Source organism: Caretta caretta, chromosome 7, assembly GCF_965140235.1.
Source record: "Caretta caretta isolate rCarCar2 chromosome 7, rCarCar1.hap1, whole genome shotgun sequence".
Classification (NCBI taxonomy): domain Eukaryota; kingdom Metazoa; phylum Chordata; order Testudines; family Cheloniidae; genus Caretta; species Caretta caretta.
This window is the reverse complement of record NC_134212.1, coordinates 78,036,539-78,056,394: the sequence shown is the minus strand read 5'-3', so window position 1 is coordinate 78,056,394 and position 19,856 is coordinate 78,036,539. Positions and strand designations below refer to the sequence as shown.

Below are 19,856 nucleotides of genomic sequence, written 5' to 3'. Positions count from 1 at the left end.
CTTCTAGGTGCATACTTAATCACTTTCCTGAGGAGAACTGAATCTCCAAGTTAATTCTCTCACTCACAGCCTAGCTGCCCTTCTGTTCCCATTCTTATATCCTTCTCTGATAAATGTCTTTAATGAAAATCAGCTGTCCCTGTGGCAGCTCCTGCTTCAGTCCACTACCATTACCGTCACACCTACTTTGAGCCAGCACTGTGATCCGACACTTAATGGTATTTCCTTGATTCAACCAGCACCAGAGGATGTATTACATCCATTGGAGAAACAATGCAGAGTATAAGATCACAGTTCAATGTCTAAGAATGTAGTGGAAGGATTTTGAATATGGATCAGACAGAATCGAATGATAAGAGCAACTGGGGGAGGAGGGTGTTAAAGAGCTGAGGAATCAGTTGCAGAAGAGACTGTGGAGGACAGTTACTATAATAAAGAGGATATTATTCTCTGGGTAGGTAACCAGAGCTTAATAGATGGAAAAAATGCATTTCTCACTTGATCCTGCAGTTCTTTTTCATGCAAAACTCTCAGTGACTTCACTGGGAGTTTTGCCAAGGTAAGGTCTGCAAGGTCAAGAGAAAAATATGTATTTAATTTCTTAAAAAAGATGCAGGTTCTATTTGCATGTATAGGAAATTCACAATTCAGGCTCAGACTTTTTCACCTATTTCAAATGACAAGTTGAATGGGAATACGGAATCAAACCTGGAAGGCATTGCACTGGTGTCAATTTTCCAGCTGATGTTTCCCATTCATGCATAATCCGTACAACTACAGTTTCTCAATATCAAACAATTTTCAGATAATGTGATATTGTTAGTAATAAACTTTCTCATTCAAATACGTATATCACTGTGAGCAAATTTGCACCATATAAGATTTTAATGGCATGTTCTGTTTACAACAGCTAATACAGAGTGATAGGTGCAATGAAGACAATAATAATGGATATTGAACAAGGTTTGGCTGTTTCTCTTCAGTATGTTCAGATGCTTGATGGAGCAGGATGCAATATGAGATGGTCAAATAGTCTATTCCATTGGGGCAACTCTTATGTAACTACATACAAAGAAACTAAAGTATAGACTAGGCTTACATATGTTTGTAATACAGAACCTACATAATAATTGAGTGTGTGTATACGTTTCAAAGGCTGCATGTTTCTGAAAATTCATATTGAGCATATTCAATATGGCATGTGTTCTCTCACTGCATCAGATCCTACACTACTGAAAAGGAATTTTTCCATTGATATGAAAGAGAGCAGGATTTAGCCCATACTTTCTAAATAACACAGCAATTGTGAAGATGTGTTTATATGTTACTGAATCTATTTTTGGCTCTTATTACATGTGAGGTGACTAATTTGCAAGTTATGTATACCTGTTAAACCACATTCCTACAGCAGATGAATGTGTTGTTTGTCAGCATAGTGTGGGTACAGTTTACAGTCATTAATTAGTTAATTAACTACAGTTAGAATTAGTGAACATATTTCTAAAATAGTACCTGAAGGCTGCCAATAATTTCATTTGTGATCTGACCCAATACTGACTTAACATCTTCAATAGTGAACCCAGCCATAGGATCTATATCCAAGGATTCTGTTTCTGGTTGGAGCCCTTCGGGATGACATTCTTGATCGATTTCCTAATAAATTAAAAGTAAATGCCACGAGAAATGTTTCAGTTCGAACATTCCACTATTATATACAATATCAAAGTGTTGCCAGCCCAAAGGCACAACAGTAATGTGCTGTGCTGGCATGTGAGAGATTCTAATTTGGGAGAGATCTTCAGAGTTCTTTTCATTGGCCAATACAAAGAAGGCACACTGCTGAGACATTGTGATTGTTTCCTGAGGAATGGTGGGAGAGGCTGACTGAATACATGACATACATGCTCCCTTGCTGACCAATTAATGCAACAACAGCAACTTCATTCAGTCTTAAAACTGAGTGCACATTATACCCTGGTAGCATAAGATGGACAAAGGAATCAAACTGGTGACTTCCACTGTGCTCCTATGGGAAAACGTGTGTGTGTGGGGGAGGGTGGCTCATAGTAGAAAAGAAGAAAAAAGAAACCCTTACCTCAGTTTCCACCTCTGATTCTGGGGGTAACACAATAAATGATGAATACATATCGTAAGATATACCTTCTTCGAGCGGAGCAGGGAAAAGTGTATCCATTGGTTTGACAAGTTCAACCACATTCTGTTTGGATTAAAAAAACCTCATTGTAATATTGGATTTAATTCTTGCTCACAGCTTTGTGAAGACTTTTTGAAAGGAAACAAAATGCTTGTCTCACAACAAACATAGTACGTTTTTGTTACCATCCAAGTGCTTGATATTGGAAAGCCTACTGACAACTATTACAGATCACTGTTTACTTTCTGACATGTGCTTCCAGGGGCCCTCATTTAAAACTGAACAATTTACCTGGAAAGAGCTGTTGATTTCCATAGGTTCCATAGCACTGCAGTTCCATATCCACATGGATAATGAAGTTTGGAAACTAAAGTGTTGGACATACCTTGAGGGTTATTATAAAATATAAATTTGTCACTCCTGAATAAGAATGTTTGTTGTATCTTAGAGTCAAAAGTCCCAGTTCATCACTGCATTATTTTAATAATTCTAAAGGACTTATACTAGGGTTACACAGTGCCAAGTCAGGCCCCAAGATTATATGATGTAATAATCTTCAAGTATATTACAATAATTTAATACTGTTCATAAGTGATTATCTAACTATTGCTTCTAAATCAGAGAGTAAAAGAAACCAGTATAAATAATAAAAACTAAATTAGCTTTTTAAAATAAATTCAGATTTAATCATTGAATGTGTTTTTTGAAACATAGATAAGGTTTTTGTTTTTGTTAATTTGTTTATTTGGGGTGTTTTACCTTACAGTTTCCCTTTAAATAGAGTCATAGTTAAAGGCATGGAGGGACCAAAAGCTCATGACCTCCTATATATCACAGGCCACCAACACCATCCAACACCTGCCCATTTAAACCCAACAACCAAAATGAGACCAAAGTAAATGAGACTCACAGGAGACTAAATTATTACGTGGTATAGACAAAGAATAAGAGGGACCGAATTGCACCAGTGCTTGAGGCCCCTGCAATGGGAGAGAAATGATTAAGAGAGATATACCCAGATAATCCTGGCAAATGACCTGCAACCACATGCTGCAGATAAAGGTGAACCCCCCCAAGGGTCACTGCCAGTCTGATCTGGGGGAAAATTTCTTCCTGACCCCAGGGACTCTTCCCTCCTTTTCTGTTCTGAGTCTTATAACACCCTTGAATTGTCAGATTATAACTAAATTACAACACAACTAGTTTCTTTTATAAACCATAACAGTAACAAATTCAAACAAAAGACATTAAAAAGTGCCTGACATGGCAAGGTAGACTATGAAATATCTTGTTTAGTAATAACAGGTTTATGAGCAGCACTATACTTCGAAGCCAAAATGCAGTGAAAGGGCCATTATGAATTGTCCCTTCCTATATGTTGCATTCTTAATAAGTCCAGAGGAAAATTAGAATGAATGAATTGTGGTGAAAGCACAGAGCCAATGACTGCATTTAAATGAATCCTTCTAATGTAATACTTTCCTTTAAAAACTACAATTAAGTCTTTGTATTTCCTTAGAACAAAGCCTCATGTTTAACACCAGAAATGGTTCTGTAGTAAAATCTATTTAAAAACACAGGAGACAGGGTCAGTATTATACTTCTGCTTATAAACAGTTACAATTTCCCTAAAAGAAACTTATAACTTTCTGAAGTCTGTGAATAGATTTAAGACAAATTACACTGATCTATATTAAAATATTTGTGCTGCTTATTGAAAAATTCTGAAGTTTTTTTTTATTTTCAGACTTATTTACTCATGACAAAATTGTGTTGTTCAAAATATCTTCTTAAATCACTAATTCTTGACCTGTGAGAAACAGTTTGATGGGGGAAAAGCTGACAAAATATTATGTTAAGGGATTATGCAATCTATTTGTGCTAATACGGTGTTGCACTTGCCACAGAAATGAGTCAGATCTTCACCGACTGCTATAAGTCCAGTGGTGCAAAGGAATCTTAAACCACCCTTAAAGTGGCTGATGAGGATTCCCCCATATTGGAGGAATCCTGGGCTGGCCCCACCAGTGCAGAGGGTGTCTTGATCAGCTGGGGACAAGGGAAGATGTGATAGAGACAGAGGAAGTGGAACTAGATCACAGTATGCTTTGCCAGTCTCCGGGTGGTGCAATGCTCCCGGGGAACCATGCTAACCATAAAAAGTTACAGCTGCCCAGCCGCTGTTCTAACTTGCACTGGAGGTCAGTTTGGTGAAGGTGGTTTAGAGCCAGTTTTGGATCCCCCTTCAGCTGCACCAAGTATGACCTTGGTACAGCTGAGGATTGCACTTACTTGTTTCAATGTTACTCTAAACCTATAACCGTACACAATTACTTTTCATTTAATTCTTTTCTAGTGGAGGTTTGCATAAAAATGGAAAAGTCTTAAAAAGTAGTCATGTTGTTCCCCATGTATGCCATTTGTATTTTTTGTTGAGAACTAGCAGACTGCCTTTTTAGAAATGTGGGCATAGCACAGATAATAAAATAGTATAAAGGAATATTTCTAAACAGAACAATAGCAGGATTAGTAAGAAATTGTAATAAATGAGTTCTACAGATGTGGTGGTGGTTATAAAATTAACTTTGCATAAGTTATGAATATAGAATTACATTTCCCCCAGATGTTATCTGTTACTTAAATTAATGTTGCTTAAGTTACCATTGTAATACATTTTATCCAACACTGTATTATATTATTTAAGTTTCTATTGCATAAAAACAAGCAATGACATAACTTTTAATAGTGTATTTAAAGAGTTTTTAATATTCTATAAATGACTGTTTGGTATATCTTAATAGTCATAGCACAAATGTCCACTCTCAAAATATTATGGAGATTAAAACCAGCTATTGACTTATGCAGTAATTCAAGTCATTGGAAAACTCTGCAGTATTTACATATGCAGTATGAAGTGAACCACTCTATTCATGGAATAAATGTTAGAGTTTGAAAATCAGCAAAAGCTAATATTAAGGTCAGTTTGGATTTGCTAATATGTTTGCAGAAAATCAGAATCTACATTTGTTGCTTGTTTCTTCTTGAATGAGAAAATGTAATATTTTGGCCCAAAGCTCTATTTGCTTCAAGCTTTTTGTATCCTAAAGAAACTTTAAACTATTTTTCCCATCCTACAAAACATCTACAGTACTGTACTCGCCTCCACCTGATTAAAACTTTATTTCTTTGTAGTAAATCTTAACCAAAAGGAAGAAGTGCACGTTATATAAAGGATGAAAAATATTCCCAAAATTCTGTCTTATGGACCTGATCTAAAACCCAGTGATGTACCGGTGAATCTTTCCACTGATTTCAATACACTTAGAATCAGGCCATATATGAATGATAGCAAAATTAGAAACTATTCCTTGTTTCTTCTGTATAAATCCACACACCATACTTGTGGATTTTTAAATGGTATGCCTTAGGGCCACATGATACCTGCAGAGCCACACAGGCTTATCTCTAAAAAGTGCCTTAAGTGAGATTTCTTGTGACCAAAACACTTAATGCAGGATCTGCAGGATTTTACCAGCTACTCTAAACATGCTTAACTCCAGATCTGCAAATCTTCTGAGCTTCAGACATTGGGATGAAAGTCTGTGGTTTATATGGTAGAATACTTGGAATGAATAAACTAATGACTAGAGCTCTAAACTCACACTTTTGGCCAAACCACCAGTTTAGCCCCATCTTCAAGCACATATGCATACAATTTGCCTACTGTAGCTGCTTAATAGGCATTAAGCGGAACACCAAAATTCTAAAAGAGCACCAATTTTATGGGGAGGCTGCTGCTGCTAGCACCTCAGATACATTGCTTATACTACTTAGCTGCAATGTGGTGTGCACATTTGAGGACATAAGCAAGCCAAAAGAGTGAAGGCTGTTATCGGCCAAACAATCATTCCAAATATAGGACCTATGAAGTCTGAATAGGATGGCAGAACTGAATTCTACACTAATCAGGGGCTAAATTTTTCCTCAACTTTTTTTACTTGCATGGGAGTTGTGTATGCACATTCAAGGGCAGAATTTGGACCACATGAAAACAACTACAATTACATAAAAGAAACAGAATAATAAATCACATTTCTTCTTTATTTTCCTTTTCTTTATCTTAGCATTTATGTTAATCCATTTTAGAAGTGGGTTTCTCAGCTATAGGAACTGAGCAATAAGAAAATACTTGAACTGTGAAACTCAACTTCACCAGGAATGAATCTGGCCCAAAATAGCTATTTTAAATAATTTGGTGCTATAACTAAATTCACAAAACAGGATATTTCCCCCCACAAAGCCGTAAATCAGTCAGTGACTTCTGGCCTCAAGGACATCAGTGTCATCTGAAATGTGGTAATTTATATTAATGAACATCAATATTAATTTTTAAATAAAAATAATTTGCTGCAGCCATTATGTTTACATATGGGATATTATTTATCGGTTGTGTTCCTCCTTTCCTACATTTTGCCCATAAATAATTGTAAGGAGAAACAGAGTCATAGTTATAAATATTTTCCCCCTGAGTTTAATCTTGTAAATATCCTCTTACTGTTTCAGTGCAAAAGGTACTCCCCTGTTAGCCAACAGGCAGGATTTTCTTGCTACTCCAGCAACTGCTGCCAATTTAAATGCTTGGGCAACTAGAAAAGGGGGCTCCTACAGAAAGCAACCAAACCCTTCCTTTCTAGAGGCCCCTCTGTGGAAAACACCTCTTAATGTCACATTCAGGGGCTGCCACAGTTTCAGGGACCAAAGAAAAGGAATAGTGCCTCCACTTTACTGGATTGCAAAATGCTTTCTTTGTTTTTAACCAAGTTTTCAATTAATATTGCCAATTCTTAATACATTACAGACATCATGGACGGGACAGTGAAAATATTTCCAGTGTGCTTCCACACAGAAGGCATCAACGCAGTACTGATTCACCTTGGAACAGTAGCTGTAAATTCATATTGTGTTCACAGTAATGCTAACCTTCATGGAAACATGGGATTGCATGAGAATTTCAGCTTTCATTAAAAAAAAAAAACGTTAGTGTCTAGCCCTTGTGGTTGCTGAGAAAAGATTGCAAATATAAATTATTGAGGCTCAAAAACCAGAAGGCAACCCAACATTTATTATTTTTAAGTCAATACCATGACTTCTTGGGGCTTGACTCATGATTTTCAAACGCTTGGAGTTGGCAAAACTGAGGTAATACCTCTTTAAGTCATGTACAGTGTTGTAGGAGTTTGGGGTTTTTTTTTTGTTTTTTTTGTTGTTTTTTTTTTTAACACCAGAAAGCATGGCTCCTGTGTGTTTGAACCCTGCAAACTACTTACTGCTATCCCCCCCTTCTCTCTCATGGAAGTTCTGTCAGCAAATAAAGCACAGAAGCTGGTTCCAATGTAGGTTGCAGGATTTTGTTAATATAGACGCATACTCTCCCTGAAGATGAAGACTCACAGAGCATGTGTGGTTGGCACAACTTTTACAAACTGGCAGGCCAGCCTTGACATTCTTGGTTTGAAATCAGAGTTGTTCATTATATACAGAGATAGAGAGATCTGAAATAAAATTCTAGGGACATTTGGACACCAAATGTCCATCTTAGTCGTCCAAACATTTTAAAACTTAGATGTTTTACCAGTCATAGGATACAATTTAGAAGACATTAAATTTGTACATGGCATGTGTAGCTACATCTAGGTGATGGAAAATAACCTTTCAGAAGAACTGTTGCCTATAAAGCTTCCCGGTGAGCCGCAAAGCAAGCAGTCAGAAAGGTGACAAAACCAGCCTTAGATGAACTGTATGAATTGAACAACTGCCCTCAGCTTGCCAAAAAGAAAATATATGCAGTTGCATGGACAAGAAACAAAAGCAAGGAATATGGAAGAAACACACCATTTGTAAAGATGTGGGGGCAGACTGCTTGTGATGAGAAACACAATATGTAACTATGAGAATACTATGTGAATCTAGTTAATGCAAACTCTTTATATGTTACACTAAACCAGTGTCAATTGATAATTATGGATATTGATAATCTGTCAGAGGCAGTGGTCAAAGACACACTGCTGAAGATGGCACCCGGAAAAGCAGCAGGTCCAGACAAAATCATGATGGAAATTATCAAAGCCTTGAGAGAGGTTGGTCACGCTGCATGTAACTCTTAGAGCTGTGGTTCTCAAACTTTTTTTTTTCCCACGGACCTCTTGAAAATTGCTGAGGGTCTTTCCAAATGTTGTTTGTACAGTTAGCTAAGTATTGTAAAGCGCTTTGGATAAAAGCACTATATAAAAAAACCCCTTAATTAACAACATTTTTTGTTCTACAAATAAAAGCACACAACTTATATTCTAATATCAGTAGTACCACCTTTCTAGTGTGATGGATGTGCCCTCTCTCCCCTGCTGTGGCAGCTGCCGAGCTGGGGCTGGGAAGGAGGGCTGTCTCTCCCCAGCAGCCGCAGCCCTGGAGCATAAGCAGCCCTGCATGTCCCAAATTCCCCTCACCCCCTCTTCTCACCTCACTGCCCCCTCCCACATACCTCCTATTCCCCCCAAGGCCACCAACTCACCTTATGTGTGTCTTCTCAGGGGCCAGGCACCTAATTAGTGGAGCCACGCCTGCATGGCTCCACTAATTAGGTGGGTGACCCTTCATTTGTTTGTGTGCGGCCACCCAGGCTCGCACCTTAGAGGGAACTATCCGTGGACCACCTGAATTGAGCTCGCGGACCACTAGTGGACCACAGTTTGAGAACCTCTTTCTTAGAGGGAATCTCTTAGATGTGATGGTCACATCTGCAGAATAGTGGAGCCCATTTGAAGATAGGAGCAGTTTGGTTGTAGAAAAGGAAAAAGGAAGACAAATGCTATGTTCATTGTTAGACAGCTGGTAGAAAAGAAGCTGGAAAGGAAAAGAGCATGGTTGGGCTTTCCTTGAATTGGAGAAAGCATTCAACAAACTACCAAGTTGACTGCCGGTGCCTTTGATACGATTCTATGAGGTACTGGAGGATCTTGTCCAGATAATGTTGATGTATGATGGTTCTAAGAGAAAAGTGCAGATGCCCTTGGCCTTTGGTATAGTGGAAGATTTCAAGGTGAAGGCTGGATTCCACCAGGGATCAGCATTTAGTTCATTACTATTCATAACTGATGGATTTCATAATTAAGCAAATTCAAAGAGAAGGTGGGACAAAGATGATCTACGCAAACAATATTGCACGAATGGCTAATAGTGAGGAAGATTTCATCCAGGTGATTCACACCTGGAACAGGGAACTAACACATTTTGTCTCAAAATGAGTAAAAAAAAAAAGCCTGAAGTCCGGTGTGTGATTCACACAGAACCCAGACAGATGAATATCATCAATGAGGGCCTGCTCCTACATCGGGTTTCTGAGTTTAAGTACCTTAGGGGATGGGTTAGTAGCAAATGGAGAACACGACAGAGAACTGCAAGCAAGATGCCTGATCGCACGGGAAGTCTGGTGCAAGGTAAGTGCAGGATTTAAGATACATATATTGATTATATCTTACAAGTTAGTCAGTGAGGTAAGAGGGGGGATTTATACCTCTAGCGAAGACTCCCTTCACTTCTATCTGCTTGAAAGGGAAGATGGCAAACAGATGTGGACGCGTACCTGCTGAGTTTAGCTGTACAAAGGCCTACCAACGTTCTGAATACTTCGGTGTAAAAAATGTGGTGGCACTACATTTGTCTCCTGTGAGCCCACCATAGTGGCAGATACTAGAACCGTGCCCGGAGCTGCAGGTTACTCACTCTTGGTTCACTGGGGCAGTTGCGGCTTCTCAGACTTCATCTGAATATAAGGGAGGTGTTAGTGACCCTCATCCAGAGCTAACATGCTACAAGTGTGAGGGAAGAACCCTGAGAGGCATAGGCTGAAGTTCATGTCGTGTTATTCTGGAATTGGCTTTCTGCTAATAAAACCAAACTGTAGAAGGGGGACTTTTTGATTCTGTGATTAGTGGCTAGCTATTGCCTGAAGCTAGACAGAGATTCCACCAGCTCACCTATTCTGTGAAATGTCAAGGCCTTGCCTGTCATACAAATGTATAGTACATTCTTCTCTTATCTTATGCCTCTGATTAGAGCACTCTCTGCATTCAAGAGTGGTCATACACAACTCCTCCTGCCCCAAAATGAAACAAAACAAAACCACCACCCAAACCAAACAAACTATGCATTGTGTGCAGCCGCCTCCAACTGTCAAATGGCCAGGAAACAAATTGTCTAAATTCCTCTCAGCCCATGGGTGGATCCAGTATCATTACGCTACCCTCCTCAACTAATTCTCAGCTGATGTATAAGTAAAATAGTTGTTTAATTTTTAAAAAGTTGGCATTAAAAAAACCCCTAAACATAATATTGATTTTAAGCTAGTAGGATGTACAAATTGCTCATGTGATTTAAAGAGTGCAATATGGTGTTTCTTTTTAATATGTTGCACTATAAAAATGTTCTGATATAGGGTGATATAAGGACAGAAATGTTGCATCCTGTGCTATTAGACATAAAATATAAAGAGCATTGGCTTAAGTCTTTGCCTTGGAATGTGTAAGTTTCTGTTAAAACAACAAATTGTCCTGTGGACTATAAATTCAGTTTCTGTTTTTACTGGAATCACATTTTGCTTTGGAAACAAGCATGCAGAAAAACAACCAGTAAATATTTTAAAAACATCTCAAAACAGGCCCGGTTGTGAGATCAGTTGCTATTATTCTTCCTCTGTGAACTGTAATGTGTTTTAAATCCATTTCCATATTTTTAATTAACACCTAGTTCAAACAAAATCTTACCGTAGGTCATTTTAATCACAAATGGAAAAACAAGTTTATTTTATCAGAAAATTGACTAGAGACTGTTTTAGTGACTTATTTTCATGTTTGTATCATTAAAATTAAGTTATTAACATGCATTTCTGGATTCACGGATGTATACTCTGAAACAGTTATCCTCTAAAATTTCTAAGTTACAGATTTTAAGTTGCACCTCTGCATGTGACACTAATTTGGGGTATTACCAGTTTCCATCTTCAGACTACAATATTTGATCAACACTCATCAATTTAACAAAATAAAATACATAGCTTAAAAATACGAATCTTAAAATGATTGTCAAGGTATCAGTATTTCATGACAGTTGGGCTGCTGTATAAATTCTAAGTCAAGAACTCCAGCCATATATTTTTTTGATCTGAAAGAGACCATTGGTTCAGTATACCATATAAAAAGTTGACCTACTTTACATCCCACTATAAGCAAGCCAATACTAACTGGCTCTCTACTTTTATAGTACATGTTCGTCAGTTTATTTATGTTGGGTCAGAAAGTAAGTTGAGTATTTGGGGGTTGATTAAGCTGTATTGTATGTTCCTGCAATTTATGTTAAATAGAACTGTAGTTATGGACCGGGCTATGTTTTTGTAGTATGACCACTTACCAACATAAAAACTAATTTAAATTTGGGTTAAATCTGCCGTGGTGGATGATTGGAAATAAACTTCCGCTTGGTTAGCTGCCAAAGCTATCCGCACCTTGGATGCTGTGAGTCTGGTTGGATTGGAGATAGTTATTGAGAGGGTATGAATCTCCTATCAGAAGGTTTTTCTTCTCTCCAACAAGGGTTGGAAAGTTTTGGAGAAGACATTTTCCAGTTCTGTTGGGTTGTAATGGTTTCTGATGGAAGAAACCATTTCCAACAGAATAATTTTTCCTTGAACTGAGTTTAAACATAACAGTCACTTAAGTCTGTATCCCCCACCAACTGTAATTTCTCCATTCTTAAAAAAAAAAAAAAAAAAACAGCTGAATTTGTTTGCACAAGATCTTCATAATCATGTAGAATTTTATCTCAACCTGGGATTCATGGCAAAGATTTTGAGCTTTAAAATTATACTAAATTTAATCTTTAGTAGCTGCAGAGAATGTGGCATTTAAAATGGCTGTGTTTGTAGATATTTTCTGTTTGTTGGCCACTTTGGATTTCTAAGTGACTATAAGTGAAAGATTTTGTTATTGACATCCTTGTTTGTAACTGAATGTTCAAATGATTTGATTTATCACTGTACGCCCGTTACATGTAATCTCAAGCATTAACATTTCAGTTTCAGTTCTATGTCAAAAATTATGGAGATTTAAAGTTCAACAAAGCATCACCATAGCACTGAGGCAGAAGCCTTGACTCTTGAGATTAGTGACTGGATAGATAAAGTATATGTTGTACTCTAAAGGGAAAAAAGCCCTTGATATATACAAATTGTACCTTGTTCTAGATGCATATTTTACAACTCTATGTTTAACACTTTAAAGGGACTTTGTATTTTTTACATTTATAAATTAATATTCCCAGTAACCATATAAAGGTGAGAAATATTTTCATAAGATCATGTAAGTGGATAAGGTTACAAGATTAAATCTGAATCTTGATATTCCCCTCCCACCCCCCACAATCAAATGCATGTCAGTATCCTTGGGGGTAGATGGACTGGCAGAGAAAATGATTATGAGGGGTGTGAAGACAGTTGTGTCTACAATTAGAGCAGTATCTCCATCATGGTCAGTTCTGGAGGAAAAATGTCAGAAGAATTTATTATTTACTCATTCTGAGAGCACCTATTACCATGGCAGCAATGCTCTTCAGTTCCAGATAAATGAAATATAAAACAAACACAGTTAATCCAATGTAAATCAAAAGAAATGTACTTTGCATCATTACCTGAATGATACTAGGCTATGGCTATGAGAAGACAGCCAAGGGGATTGAATGCTAAAGCTCTGCACCCCTGACATAGCCTAGCACCAGAGCTGGTGGGTTTCAACCTGACCATCAAAACGGGAACCACATCAGGAACACCAGTCATGTCAAGACTGCAGGCCAGAGAAGCTGAGGAGGGAACAGATTTGGAGGCAGGCAAATGTCGGGGGGGGGGGGGGGGGGGCTGGAGACAGCAAAGGAAAGGTGGGAAAAGCACAATACAAAATCAGCCTTCTGGAGGAGAAAAGGCTTGTGCGGTGGCTCAATGAGATGAATGAGGGAGAAATGGGAAGCAGCTAATGAGAAGAGGTGGGATGGCTACTGGAGTGGCCAGGGGGTGAATGAAAGTGAACATATTCCTCTTTACAGATCCGCCTATATACTTTATTCTTGAACTAAAACACCCCTGCTATTGGAATCCTGTATTTGTCTTAAGCATTACCTGCCCTAAGTGCCAATCTGTGTCAGGTGAGTAAGTGTCTTGAAAGAAATCATGAACATTAATTTCAGTTGTGATGCAAGTCAAAATTTAAACTAAATTCTCCAGAGGTAAAACAACAGCTCCATAACCAATGCCAATGACTCCATTCAAAAAAGTGGTTTGAGAAGCATCATATTCCTCTGGCTTACCCAGCCACCCTTTTACATAATCCTCTATCAACCTGGACAGGCTAGCGTACATTTTATTTATATAAAATTAATAATTTTATGAAGCACTTTGTCAATGCCTCTTTCCCTTATGTGGTTTTCCTGCTCTAGCCCTTTCCCCATCTAACATTGGCAGAGTATGAAATTATTGATATACTTATATTATTCTAGTGCCACAGGATATGTCCGCACTGCAACTAGACACCCACAGTTGGCCCGTGCCTGCTGACTCAGGCTCATGGGGCTTAGGCTAAGGCTTGGCCTACACTACAAACATATGTCAGTATAACTACATCATTCAGGGGTGCGGAAACTCCCGGTGTAGACAGTGCTATGCTGATGGGGGGGCTTCTCCCATCAGCATAGCTTCTGCCTCTCAGAGGTGGTGTACCCACATCAATGGGAGAAGCTCTCCAGTTGGCAGAGGTAGCATCTTTAATAAGTGCTACAGCAGCACAGCTGCACCTGTGCAGCTGCAGCGCTGTAAGTGTAGACAAGCTTAAGGGGCTGGTTAATTGTGGTGTAGACATTTGGGTTTGGGTTGCAGCCTGAGCTGTGGGACCTTCCCGCCACAGAGGATTCAAGAGCCCGGGCTCCAGCCCGAGCCTGAACATCTACACCACAATTAAACAGTCTCTTAGCCTGACCTCCATGAACCTAAGTCAGCTGGCACGGGTCAGGTGTGGGTTTTTAATTGCTGTGTGGACATACCCAAAGAGCCCCACCAAGGGCCATCATCCCACTGTGCTAACTCCCATCATTGGCATTGGGCTGGTCTTTTACATCAGCTAGAAATACTCATTCCTGCATCAACAGACATACTCTCTCTCCAACGCACAGAATGTATCCATCCCAGGGTGCACCTATGCAGCTGCTATTTATCATATTAGACTAAGGCATTTTAAAGCTTGACTAAATAACACAAGCTAAGAAACAACTATGCCAAATATAAAGGCCAAATTTTTAGGTCATGGCTTCTAATTTTACACATAGTATCATTTGCAGCATTTATACATGCAAGTCTTGCTTCCAGGAGCTCATTATATCATTTATACATGCTAATAAATTATATCTCCTGCAGAACTCCATATGGAAAAACTACAGATTGACAAGAGGCCCCATTTAGGAAATAAGGCTCCAAAACCACAAATAAATTTGTTGATGATGTGAAATATCCTAAGTGCATGTTTTTGTCCATCTACAGCAAATTAGTCTCAAGACTCCACCCTAGTAGAAGCTCTTCCAATGGAAGGAGGTTACATATACCACAATAACATCATATGCAGCTCCTCAGCTCATATTGGAATGAAGTCAGCAGCTGATTTAAAAGTTTTAACAATTTTTTTGGCAACTAAACTTGTTCTTTAAATTATTAAAATTGTTTGTCTTCTTTAAATATATATGTCAATTGGTGTTTTACTAGCTCCCATCCCCATCCCAACCCCCCCCCCCCCATTTTAATTTTCTCATTTGCAGCATCTCCTGGCAGAGCACAGAAGAGAAAGCACAAACCTTTGTCTAGAAAGTAATCTGCAATCTGATTTTTTTTTATAAATTAGAAGTTGCTGACGGGGAAGCAGACAGAAGCATGCTTTGATCATGATACACATCTTGATCTCTTTTATCATTTTTAAAAAACAATAATATTACAACCAAAAAATCATCATACAAGTTTTTCGATCAAAGTGTGTCACTGTCTGCTTTCCAGTCAACATACTGCCAGAAAGCTGGCAAGCTACCCAGAAAAAGCAGGCAGCAGCTGGTGGATTTGATGATCATCTATGAACTCTCTAATGTACAAGATTAACTGTTATGTCTCCATCTAGCGGTCTAATGCATTTGGCAGGAAATTGGAAGTCAAGGAGATTTTTGCCATTGACATCCTGTGAGCAGGATTTGGCACAAGATTTTTACCATTTTGGAAATCTGTAGGTAACAAGAAAGGCAGAGAGACAGATACTTAGGCCCCATGTACCATACATAAGTGTGGTAAGTAACCATATTATAGATTGTTTAAACAGAGATCTAGCTAAAATGTTTCTGACGACTTTTGGCCAGCAGGTGTGTACCGAGCCAGACTTTGCAGAGTTTTATGCTTATTGTCTCAATGATTTTCTGATCAAATTTACTCCATTTCCAAGTAACAAGTTCCCCCCCGACCCCTCCAACTACAAGGTAAGCTTGGGATCTGAAAAGCAACCTATGTTTTTAATGGCTTGCACATCTTCACCAGTTAACACATCTCAGTTGCATCTGGGTAACAGGTACTTAATGAACAATTGTGGTATACACCTCTGCACGCTCTGTGGATGATATACGTGTGTGTGTGTCGCAGATACAGCAGTTTCCTGCAATATCCTTGAAATTCTTATTGAATTAAGTATCTTCGGTTCCATTCTACTATATGCAAAGTTTATATAATACTGTGGGCCAGAATCGTATGCAACCTCTGTAGGGGGGAGATGTGGTGTAAGGCCTAGATGATCAAAGGACTACACTGAACAACATGCCATATAAGAATGGACTTTTTGGGACAACAACATGTGAAGAGGATTTCCTGGGAAATATCTAGGGGGACAGGAGTGCAAATTCCAAAGCTCTGGTTCTGCAAAACCCCAACCTTTTGAAGCTATGCCCCGAGGAGTGTCTCTTTCTCTGGCTGATCACCTGTTACCTGAGGCCAAGATCAAAGGCCTGAGCTGCATAAGGGGGAAAAAATGAACTATTTATGTTGGTCTGGCTTTGAATCTGAGACAGTTATGAACTTGTAACCCTGAGGAAAACCCATTTGTGTGTTTTGAAGGACTAACATCTACTAGTCCAGACATCTACTGGATTTGGGGTGACCTCTGGGAAGCTTTTTAAGCATATGTATACATTCTTTTATTGTTTTTAAATGTCTACTCTCCAATGCTTACACCTTAAGAATAAATGTGCTTGCTTAGAAAGAGTTGTGTGGTAATCTGTAACTGCTGGCACCTACAGTTGTTTATAGCCTCTGAAGAGAAAGCACTGCAGGTCAGTGATGGGGCCAGAACTAGAACCCAGGTCTGGAGTCCTAGATTAATCAGACCACACTGCCTCTCTGGTTTTTAGTCTCCTCTAACAGCAGCACAGTGACCACTAGCACAACATTTGGACATGTGTTCATGATAGCAATTCAGAGGAAAGTAGCACAATGAAAAATCACCAACACCAAAGAAAATTCAGGCTGCTGTAGAATCTGGACTTCTCCCATCCAAATACAGATCAGGTCCAAACCTCCTTGAGAAACCTGTTGAGGTCACAACCCAACAGAGTACAGTTGCACTTAATGTAAGGACTGCAGTGGAAACAGGTGATCTTTTATTTTGCTAGGTATTCTTTTTAATAAGATGTGTGCTCCAAGGCCAGTGTTTTGATTTGGCACATATAAAATGTATTAATGTAACTCATGCATACCTTTATGAGATCCATTTTCTATTGTATTCTACAATTTCGTGCACTGAAATTAAGTTTATTACTCTATAAGAAATTAATCTAACGGGACTCCAGTATAATAGCAACTGATATATACGCAATATGACCTAAACCAGCACACTAGAAAATGTCAAATGTAATCAGATATCTTCCATTGTTGTTTGCAATGCTGTTGTAGCTGTGTTGGTCCTAGGATATTAGAGAAACAAGGCAGATGAGGTAATCTATCTTTTATTGGACCAACAACAGTTGGTAAAGGAGATAAGCTTACGAGCTCTTCTTCAGCTCTTGAAGGTGCAACAGACTTTTTCTCTTTCACCAACAGAAGTTGGTCCAACAATAGATTTCCCTCATCCACCTTGTCTCTCTAAATTTAATCCAGAAGATCTACCTTATAAAGATCACCTTATCAGAAAAAGTGTTATCTTTCAAGAAACTTAGCTGTGTGAACTAAAATAAATCTGATATCTACCACAACTGTTGTGCTAATTTATTATTGTTTTTATTTGTGCAGGTCAGAGATGAGTTATTTCAACCTAAATTTAATTCTCTCTATTTCAACAAGAAATAGGAACCCAGGATATTCCATAAACTGTTTGTTGTGATAGAGGTTTTATATTTTTATTAGGTAAGCACTCACCATTTTTGATTTCTCAATGTGCAGCATTTGTGAACATAACAAAGACTAAACAAGTATGCTTTAGAATATTAGGAAACAGAAACTGCTGACTGCATGGTGAAGAAATAATGATTTATAATATATGGATAGAGGCAATAACTGGATAGCAAGCTGTACTCAAAAAAGCCTTAACTCACAGATCTGACATCAGAAAGTCATAACCCATCGATCTGAAATCAGAATGATGGATTATGACTAAGAATATGAAGGCATGTCAGTTTCATGAGCATTCCGGGAATTGTAGTTCAAATTGTTTTACTGAGCTCATTTGAACAATTTCAGCCTTTTCCAATATAGCTGATGCACTAATATTTTTAAAAGTAAAAGTTTTGTTGGACCCATATATTATTTTTAAAAACCCAGAAAACACAAATACTATAGGCCACTGTGAGTTGCATTGAATTTTTGTAAATTACAGCTGGCCATCTATTGTTCTCTCCTCATAACAACACTAAAAATCTAGTCAATTTTCAACACATACCTTTTATGTCAACAAGAATTTTTGCATTATTAAAATTTGGAGGTGAAAAATTCATGCTGCAAAGTGAAGGATTAATTGCAGTGATTTGAGCCAGGCATAATGTGGAATGGCACTGTGCAAGCAAGCTATTGCCAATGCATCTTAAGGCTTGTCTCCAAGAAACAGCAATGCACACTACAGGGGTGTTATTTCTAAAGCGCACTAATGTGTTGCACTAACTGGGGTTGTGTAGACCCTGTTAGTAGTATGCACTAAAAGCTCCTTCATGCGTTTTAGTGTATTATTGTTTGAAACCAGTTTTAATGCACACCAGCATGGTCAAAACAGAGCAATTAATGCACAACACATTAGGGCTCCTCAATCACAACTCTGTAAGTGTGCATTACCCCACCATGTAGAGCAAGCCCTTAATTTTGATCCCTAGTATTTCCACAGCTTCAGCCCTGGGCACTTCTTAAGCAGAGACTGCTTAGAAATGCAAAGAAAGCATTTGAGTGGTATTGACATATTCACAAAATAGAGCTGGGGTATAGTATAGACCAAACTCATTTTCTTTTTGTGACAGACAATAGCTAGACCTGGAAGTCTACTCTCAAGTGGTAATAGGTTAATATATTAACCCAATATGCCATCTAGTCCCCTCAAAAGAGGTCTTTTGAACTACACCTTCTTAATGAAAGCAAGGATGAATAGGGTCATTACACCAAAATTCAGAAAGTTCAAAGACGCTTATATTGGGCTTAGTGTACTTAGCTACATATTAGCATTTGACAGCAAGATCTGCTAAAAATTTCCCCATTATAAATCAATGCAATCATCTATAAGTGATCTAATGCTTCACGGGAATTCAATAGCTCCAGATAGCTATTTGTCACAAAGTTTGTTCTTCCCTCAATAATTACCAAAAGCCAAAGGAAAACCCCTCTTGAAATATAAATATATGGCCAAATATTTTCAGTTTGTGGATACATTAAAATGTAATTATTTATCTTCTAATAAACATTATCTTGCAGAAGAATTTCATCTGGTCACAAGGGCTGTAGTCAAGAGTTACAGGGCCCAGGACATAAAACGAGCCCCCCGTCCCCTATCCATTTCTGTATTTTTGCACAAATTTCCTCCCACCCCCACATTCACATTGCTTTTCTCCCCATCCATTTTCTCCTCACCTAACCCCATTTCCTTCAATGTTTTTTAAAAACTTTTAACAGCTCTCTAACCAGTATAATTGTGCTAATTTTCTTCTGCATTCATATTTATCTTACTAAATGTTCCCAAGTGAGGTCACTCAGGAAGGGGCCACACTGCAGTCAGGTAACTGAGCTAGCAGATCTTTATAATGGATCAAATCCTGGTTCTATCAGCGTCAACATGAATTCTACCATTGACATCACTAGGGCCAAGATTTCACCCAAGGAACCCTGGGTCCCATGCTCAACCTAGTTTAAGGACAGTATACAGCCTGTGGGGCAACAGCTATTTTCATTTAAATCATTTAGGGCAAAAACAAGATGTTGTTAATAAATTGTACAGAAACAAATTTTGGACAGCTAAATATAAAGTGGCTAATAATAATAACTGACATGTTACATAGTGCCTTTCATCCAGAGATCCCAAATCTTTCACAAGCTTTATGAAAAGAAATCACATCACTGGAA

The 19,856-nt window shown here is 38.3% G+C and overlaps 1 protein-coding gene across 3 annotated transcripts in view; it reads right to left on the bottom strand.

Moving 5' to 3' along the window:
- The window catches only part of CABCOCO1 (ciliary associated calcium binding coiled-coil 1), a 78,744-nt gene that overhangs the window by 8,212 nt on the left and 50,676 nt on the right, over positions 1-19,856 (bottom strand). For all 3 annotated transcript variants that reach the window (XM_075130821.1, XM_048858730.2, XM_048858728.2), the window contains exons 6-7: positions 2,096-2,218; positions 1,513-1,653 (exon numbers count right to left, since the gene is read on the bottom strand). In XM_075130821.1, the coding sequence (XP_074986922.1) occupies positions 1,513-1,653; positions 2,096-2,218 (264 nt within the window). The remainder of the gene's footprint in view (positions 1-1,512; positions 1,654-2,095; positions 2,219-19,856) is intronic.